Here is an 8,362-nt window from a genome sequence, read left to right as displayed (position 1 = left end):
TGTACAAAATCTCACAAAAACTACCAGCCAGTTTCTTACATATCTGCTTTAAAAATAGAATTATACATCCTTTTGTAGTGTGTTAATTTTGACATTCACTAGCTGGAAGAAACAGAAATGGAGCAGCAAATTGACTCTGAGTTAATTACCTGGATAGGTTTTGGTTAGACCTCTCTTTCTCTTATGTGCCATAACAAACATTTCCTGGAATTAACAGAAACCCTAATAAATCTCTTTTGGGAGCCACTGGATCCCTACATAGGGTGTGGACAGGTATTGAGCTTATTTTCACTTCAAAAACATGAACCTGCTATCAGTGTACAGAGTATAACAGAACTGTCTCCCTTCAGTAATGCAATAGATTATCCACATTAATCCATGACAGAACAAGGGTTTACATAATTTTTCATACAACCAGCCCACTTGATCATAATTTCTTTCTGGTTAGGGACAGTGGGCCTGTAATCTGAATGATGGCCTGGAATCAGGTTCCCTTTATGTTGTTTCATGCACATAACATTAAAACACTTTCTTTGTCTAACCTCCTGTGATCCTTATGATTAGATATATATATTTTATTTTGTTTTGTTTTGTGTTGCATTGAAATGCTAACATATGCAGTGAGTTCGCAACCCAACAGTCTTCCTTAGAAATATAAACATATCAGTCCAATGTTAGCTGGTTGAAATTCATTCTCTAAGGTTTTTTTTTTCCCTAAGCATTCACCTAAGAGATGAATTTCTTCACATTAAACCCAGTTAAATATGTATTGCACGTGAGGGTTGAATTAATCCTCTTTGAGTTGAACTGTGGAACTTCAGAGCAGATCTGGGTAACRCAGAGAGCAGTTGTTTCTCACCTGAGATTCCTGTTGCATCACCCTTAGTTATTRAGTGACGAGATGGGTATATTTGGTCACTTTTCTCTCTCTTCTTGTCCCAGGGACTGGAGCAAGGTTCTAGAAGCAAAAGGAGGTATCCAAAGAGAGCTTCCTATGATTAAAGTCTTTGGTTTCCACAGATCTCTGTGGATTTTCTAGATGGAAGTCATGAATAAAATAGACTATCATGAAATGCCATTTGCTTGTTTAGCTACATCATTTTTCCTTTGGAATTTATGGGAGATATGCCATCAAATTCCATGAGTGYGTGGACTCATTTTGTTCCACAGAGGTGTTGTTTTGCGTGATTTCAGTTTAAAACATCAAATGTGTTTTATTTATTTATTACCAGGGTTTTATAGGGATCTCTCTACCACTATATGAATTTTTAATACAGATCTGCTTGTGAATGAAGCAAGTGTAAAACATGACAAATTCTTCATTCRTTCCCCACAAGCTAGACCTATACAGTGGTACAGATCAAGGGATTTTTGAAATGGTCTTAAAATCCACAGTTAAAATCAAAGACAGTAATTTTACCCTTCATATCTACACACTTGCAGTGTAGCACCTGAATATCTTCAGTTGTCAAGGCATGGTGTGAGCTATGCTTTAAACTGATGGCTGAAGTTCTGCCTGCGAAAGCAAAAGAAAGAGCCAGCTCCGATGATGATCACAGATAACACCAGAACAAATGTTAATATAATAAGAAAGTTGATTTTCTTTAAATCCTCTTTTTCACAGTCTTCTGGCCTAACGTTCCCCATGTGCATTTCTTCCTGGTACCCAAAGTTCTGAGTGTACTGGCATGTTAAGTGCTCTGCACTGGGGATATGCACATTTTTGTTCTGGATCATCGATGAAAGCCAGATGTTTCCACAGCAATTGAGTGGGTTACCAGTGAGATATAGGTTCTTAAGGGAGTTTTCTAATGCCAAAATGTTGCTGTTCTGTAGAGAACTAAACCTGTTATTCCGTAGGTCCAGAACTTCCAATGGTGAACCATTACCCCATGTAGGTAGCCAAGTCAGCTGATTTCCAGAGAGGTTTAAGTGTTTAAGGTGACTAAAGCAAGGCAAGTCAATATTTAATTCTGTCAGGCCACTGCCATGTAAATACAAATATTCTAGAGACCTTTCCAGTCCTGAGAGTGCTTTCCCTTCTATTTTCAGTCCTGGATTCATGGAGAGATCCAAGACAACCAAGGAAGTCTTATAGAAAGTGTACGATGGTAGGATGGGCAACATGTTATCAGCAAGGTACAAGTATTGAAGATCAGGTGAATCAACAAATGATACACAGCCACTTTCCTCTCCAGCAAGCCTTTGCTTGGCCAGTCCTGAGTACATGCTGCAAAGGCTGATATTATTGCTCTGTAGATTAAGCAGCTTGAGGCTGGAAAGACATGAGAAGATGTTGAACTGCAGGGTCTGAAGGTTGTTGTTTTGAATATAGAGCTCCTTCAAGTTTGACAATGTACCAGCATCGAGGAAAAGGTTCTGCAAAGCATTGTAGCTCAAGTCAAGGATGGTTAGGGAGATCAGTGTACTGTCATAAGTTACTGTAAAAGCCTGAAGACAGTTTTTACTGAGATTAAGGGTGTGAAGGGACAACATTGATTCAAAGAACTCATTTGGAATAGATTTGATTTCATTATAACTTAAGTCTAAATATACAAGTTGGGATAAATAAAGAGAACTTTTATTTCTACTTTGCTTCTGATCAAGACGATGAAAAGATSCATCTATCCAGTCTTTCTCCATATAGTCCATTTTATTATGATGGGATTCGGCAGTGAGCTGAATTAAATTCTTTGATAAATTCAGAATTACCAGCTTGTTCACTTGGGGGACGACTGGGAAAATCTGTAGTCTGTTTTCACTCAAATCCAAGCTTCTTAAGCTATACTCATCCTCAGACTTTGTGGTATGGAAGCTTTCAATGCTGTTCCTGCTAAGATCAAGTACTTCCAATTGCCTGAGGTTGAAATCAGAGATGCAAGTAATTGAATTCATGGAGAGATTGAGTTTGGAAAGGTTCACTAGACTCTCAAAAGCACCTTCTTGTATTTCCATGATGATATTTCTCTGGAGATCTATCTCCAGAAGATTGGGAGATCCCTGAAACATCTTCTGTGATATCATTATAATACTATTGTCTGCCAAGGAGAGATACTGCAGAGCTGGAGCTTGTTTAATGAAATACTCAGCCATACCATTGTAGAGACTGTTGTGGGATAAATCCAGTACTTCCACCTTAGGTAACAGTCCAATCCCCACTGTTGTATTCTGAGCAAAYTCATATAAATGGTTGTTGGCTAAATTTATTTCCCGTAGTCTCGTCATTTGTGCAAAGACTCCTGGATTGATAAAGCTTATCTGGTTAGAGCTTAAATCCAGGCACTGGAGAGAAGTATAAAATGATAATGACATTTCAGGAATACTTTGAATCAGGTTTCCGGACAGATCAATTTTGTTTACATTCAAATGAAGCTCGTGAGGGATTTGGTGAAGGTCTTTGCTGTGACAAAATGCCTGCATGTTTACCTGCCACAGAAAGAGAGAAAAGGGGTTAATATATGAGAAATGTACATAGCCCTGCATGAAATATAAATAAAATAATATTCAGCACCCATTTAGATACTTTTGAAACATTGGTCATGTTATTTTCTTTGAGCATTCAGACAATAAGCACAAGCATCCCAACACTTCTTTGCAAGTAACAGTAATACCCAGATCATTTTAAAGACATTATTGATTTAGACTAGTAGACAACATTTTCTGCATGGTATACCAGCTATAACTTTGTCCATGATATCTCCTATAAAAATAAACCTATGTGAGAGGAGAACTGAATCAGCAGATTATGGAGATCTAGTGTCCAAAATTAGATCTGAAAATAAATTATTTAAGGATTTCACCTAGCCCAACCTTCAGCTAGTGTGAGAAGGTTCTCCTTGCCTTTTTTATTTTTATTTTTAAATCTTTCAAGGCCATTTTAATAGTCCCAAGTGAGAACATTTTCCCTTCTTCCYACTGCAGTCAAACAATATTTCCCTACTCCTTTTCTGGTGTTTAATTCTCTCAACTTCTACCTAAAGCACTGTATTAGATTCTGCAACTTTTACTTGCAATATTAAGGCATTTAAAACAGCTCCTCTCTGTTAGTAGGATAGCTCCCACATCAAAGCATGGAGAAATATGAAAGTATCTAAGGGTACAAACCACCCCCCTCTGTCAGTCATACTCCTTGGGCATTTGTGATCATGTCTTCCTTTAACTAGATCTTAGTTAAGCAATGCATTCTTAAACAAATGAATCCTTCAACTATTCAAACATTTCTGATGCTAACCTTCAAAGTGCTCTATTTTTTCTTCCATCTGCATTTATCTTTTGTTTTTCTTAAGCCAGCAATTCCCTTTTCCTGGCATAGGAAGCATACCTTATACAGCTGTCTGTATGAAACGTTTGTGATACAGCAGGGAAAGGGCATATAATGAAAACCATGTTTACAGGGAGGAAAAACTGTGATGCRCAATGGGGTTCCTGCTCTTTCAGGCCACTTTTTAGCAGTTAGGTAGAGAAGAACTCAAGTGTCAAAGTCAAATTCATCTCCTAGATTTCTCCTAGAATTTGTCAGAGGTTTTACTTCAGCTAGGACTGTCTGTGTCCATGGTAGAATTTGGAGTGTGTGCTCATAAGGAACATTGGAAACATCAAGCTAATCACCCTTGCATAAATGTCAAGCCGTATTTTGCTGTTAAGGAGAACATATAACAGCAGGAGGAAGTGGAATGCAAAAGGCTTAGGCAGCATTTAATTTACTGAAGGAAAATTCTCATTATGAATGTATATGGGTGACCGGGTCATGTACTGTTTATAGAAAGATCAGAAAGAGAAGGTCTGTTGAATCTTAACTTCTGTTGAGAAGTAGAGTCCAGGTTCCATGACGCAAAACTTTATATTAGCTTCTCTGACTTTAAAAAAATACTAAAAACCCATGCCCCAAACATTTGTTTCACACACAACTCTAGGTGGATGATCTGGCAAGGCTGTGGTGGGAGTATCCAGCATTTTGTAGATTTCTTCTGCATTGTGTGAGTTTTGGAGAATGCACGTGAATGCACTGGAGAAACATAAAGACACATCCAAACTCCACACATGCACAAGCTGCTTTGGGGTCATTCYGATGATATATTTTGATTCCAAATTGATGGCCTATTAAAATTTGAGCCCACTCCTTTTTTCTCTCCATTCCACTCAGATCTTGCTCAGCTAAACAAAATGGAAAAAGAGGGATGAGAATATTCTGACTTTCCCCACGTGTTAGTTCTTTCCTGAAAGGCTTTACAGAGTTTCTCAGCTTATGCTAAAAAGGAGAAGAAGCTGTGTTAAGCCCAAAGGGCAAAAGAAGTGAGCTCTACACAGCCCTGGTGAGGCCACATCTGGAGTGCTGTGTCCAGTTCTGGGCTCCCCAGTACAAGAGGGATGTGGAGTTGCTGGAGGGTCCAGYGCAGGGCTACGAGGATGATCAGGGGCCTGGAACATCTGCCCTGTGAACAAAGGCTGAGGGAGCTGGGCCTGTTCAGCCTGGAGAAGAGAAGGCTGAGGGGGGACCTGATCAGTGTCTATAAATAGGGAGGCAGTGAGGAGGAGAGGGCCGGCCTCTTTTCAGTGGTGGACAGCGATAGGACTAGAGGAAACGGCCACAAACTGAAGCATCAGAAGTTCCACAGGAACTTAAGGTAAAATTTCTTAACAGTGAGGGTGACAAGCACTGGAACAGGCTGCCCAGAGAGGTTGTGGAGTCTCCTTCTTTGGAGATCTTTAAAACCCACTTGGACGCAGCCCTGTGCCACGTGCTCTAGGTGACCCTGTGTGTGCAGGGGGGTTGGACTCGATGACCTCTGGAGGTCTCTTCCAACCTTAAGCATTCTATGATTCTTTGGTTTTGTCCAGTTTGAGGAAGAGGGAGAAATCAGGGAGATGCAAAAATATGGAGTTAAACAGAAGCAACCRTTTTGCAGCCCAAGATGGGCAACAAATTTGTTCCCACATTTTAGAGCCAGAGTTCAACAAGTGTTGAGCACYCTCTGCTCCCTTCAGGGTCTCTGCGCCATAGCCAAGGTCTGATCCAAATTACATCCATGTCAGACAGCTTGTGCCCACTGGCTTCCCTGGGAGTGAAGCCAAACCTGGATCAACTTGCTAGACTGGGCCTTTGCTCTGATGTGCTCAACTCTCCAAGTGATAAAAGAATGCTAACATCTATACCTCCCACCGTATGCCATTTGCTCCTACTTTTTCTGACTTTCATTCCTTTTCACTGACTGTTTTGATCCTCAATGTATTTCTTATCTCATCAGTTCTGCACTATGTTTTCTCCCCTGGGGCTCCAACTGCATTAATTTTGCTCTCATCAACACTAGGAAGAGAAAATGAAGCATCTCCACAGGACTGACTGAACAGCATCTGCTTGCATGTTTGCATCTCCCTTCCTCCATCCTGTAGCCCAGTGGGTCGGCAGCTTGAGGCTGAAAAAGAGCTTTTCGTCTGTCTCAAGTTCCAACCTCATCAGCTCTGCCAGAGGTTTAAACAATCCTGTTTGTATAAAGCCCATTGGCAAGAGACACTGGAGGTGGAGAAGGCTTGGTCCATCAAGCGGAGAACCCTTGGTCCATCAAGTGGAGAAAGTTTGGTCAATCCTGTGTCTGGTTCCAGTCCTGCCCTAAAAACTTGGCAAATGACCCTAAAACTGAGGGTCACTTGGACTGACTCCATCCCCAGCTTGGTGGCTCAGTCCTSAGTGGATATTGTCATTCACCTTAGTAATGGCTCTGCACATGATGTAGCTGGAGCTGAGATTCTGCTTTGTTGTCCCCTGTTAAAGTGTGACTGAACCAAAGAACTTGGATGAGAACCACTTGACACTGACTTGCACATGCTAGGAGTCCACATCTGGTCAAAAAAGCTACACAAGTGAAGACTCAGCTACACAACCAAATCTAGGTAGAACTTATTTATATTGTTCCTTATTCTCCTGGAAATTGATAGATTGCTGATAGTCACCTTGGCTCAGCAGATGTTTAACAGCTTGTTAAATCAATATGGCTCACTCCCATATCTGGGTCATGATTTACTTTCTAAAACCTCTTTGACAAGGGTTTGGTTTAACAAAACAAACACCATTGGTGAGTCAGAGAAAGGCACAGGTCTCTGACACATTCATCTCCATAAAACCTGGCATGAAATCTCCCATTTCTGACTTTTCGCTGTTTTAAAGGTATCACCACAGGGAAAGTAACACGTAAAACAGTGAGACTGGGGTGAAATAAAACCATGAAATAACAGGGACTCCCAGTGGGCTTGTCAGCTCACCCAGTAGCTTCTCTCTTTAAGCAGTGGAGAGTTTGGATTTATATGCTCCAACTTTCATTGGACTGAACGTTCAGAAAGTGAGGACTAGTAAAGCTCCATTGAAATTAGCAACACTCAGCTATTAATTTGTACCAGATGAGAATCCCAGGCACTGACTACAGTGTTTTCCRTTGGTACTGAGTGTATCCCAGCCTTGCTGCACACAACCTTGGTCTTTTGGCCTGCACAGTAGGCTGGCCAAAATCAGTTTATAGTGGAGTTGTGGAAACAAGCAAATGTTTACTTCCCAAGAATCAGCCTGATCTGTCACCCATTAAGAAATGGGATGGGGCGAAACTCTTTGGATTCCTGCATATCTCACCCTGAGTTCATGTGTCTATGATACATGGGATCCAGACTGTCATGTTTACAGTGGTTTCATCAGCCTTCCCTCTCCAGCGAATGAGCAGAGCTACCCAGTCACCTTCCCAAGATCTTTTTATATATACTAGGTCTTAATTTCTCTGGAATTCAGGAAGTGCAGTAATACAGCAGGGTGGGCAGGAATGGAATGAGTCCCATAAGGGAGATTTGTACTGCTAGCAAATTATTATTTTTTCCCTATTTTGGAAATTCTTGGGGATTTGTGCTGAACAGTTTCAACTTTCAAAAAAGAAAAAAATAGATAAGTATTTTTAAATGGTCTGTTACTGTCAACAACACTGGGATAAGGAAGGGAGTAAGTAAACTCAAGTTTGGCTATGAAGAATATTTACAATATTGTACCAGGTACATGCAAAAATTCAAGCGGTAAATTCTGTATGGGAAGACACACAGAATTTGCCTCATTTCTTACCCCCATTGCACTGGAAGCAGTGATGTAGCAGGGAGGAYAAGATCAGACTCAGTGCCGTTACAAAAGGAAGACTGATATGGACATGTTTCACAGAAGATGCTTTAGTGAGATTACAATGTGAATTAAAGCTAAGATAAAGATGTAGAATTTAGGTCTAAGTCCTTTTTTACGTCTTTTTTAGAGATCCTCTGTATAGTGTTGGAGAAATCATGTCATAGTTCTATCAAGAAATTCCCACCTCGGAAATAGACAGATTCACAGATTCACAGA

At 40.4% G+C, this 8,362-nt stretch overlaps 1 protein-coding gene across 1 annotated transcript in view; it reads right to left on the bottom strand.

The window, feature by feature from the left end:
- Positions 1-977: 977 nt before the first annotated feature.
- Positions 978-8,362, bottom strand: part of LRRC32 (leucine rich repeat containing 32) — a 13,021-nt gene continuing 5,636 nt past the window's right edge. Inside the window, exon 3 of the mRNA XM_026034521.1 lies at positions 978-3,426. Within this exon, the coding sequence (XP_025890306.1) occupies positions 1,486-3,426 (1,941 nt within the window). The 3' untranslated portion in view covers positions 978-1,485. The remainder of the gene's footprint in view (positions 3,427-8,362) is intronic.

Source organism: Nothoprocta perdicaria, unplaced genomic scaffold (assembly GCF_003342845.1).
Source record: "Nothoprocta perdicaria isolate Ctin4 unplaced genomic scaffold, notPer1 scaffold_146, whole genome shotgun sequence".
In the NCBI taxonomy this organism is placed as follows: Eukaryota; Metazoa; Chordata; class Aves; order Tinamiformes; family Tinamidae; genus Nothoprocta; species Nothoprocta perdicaria.
This window is presented reverse-complemented; position numbering and strand designations above follow the sequence as displayed.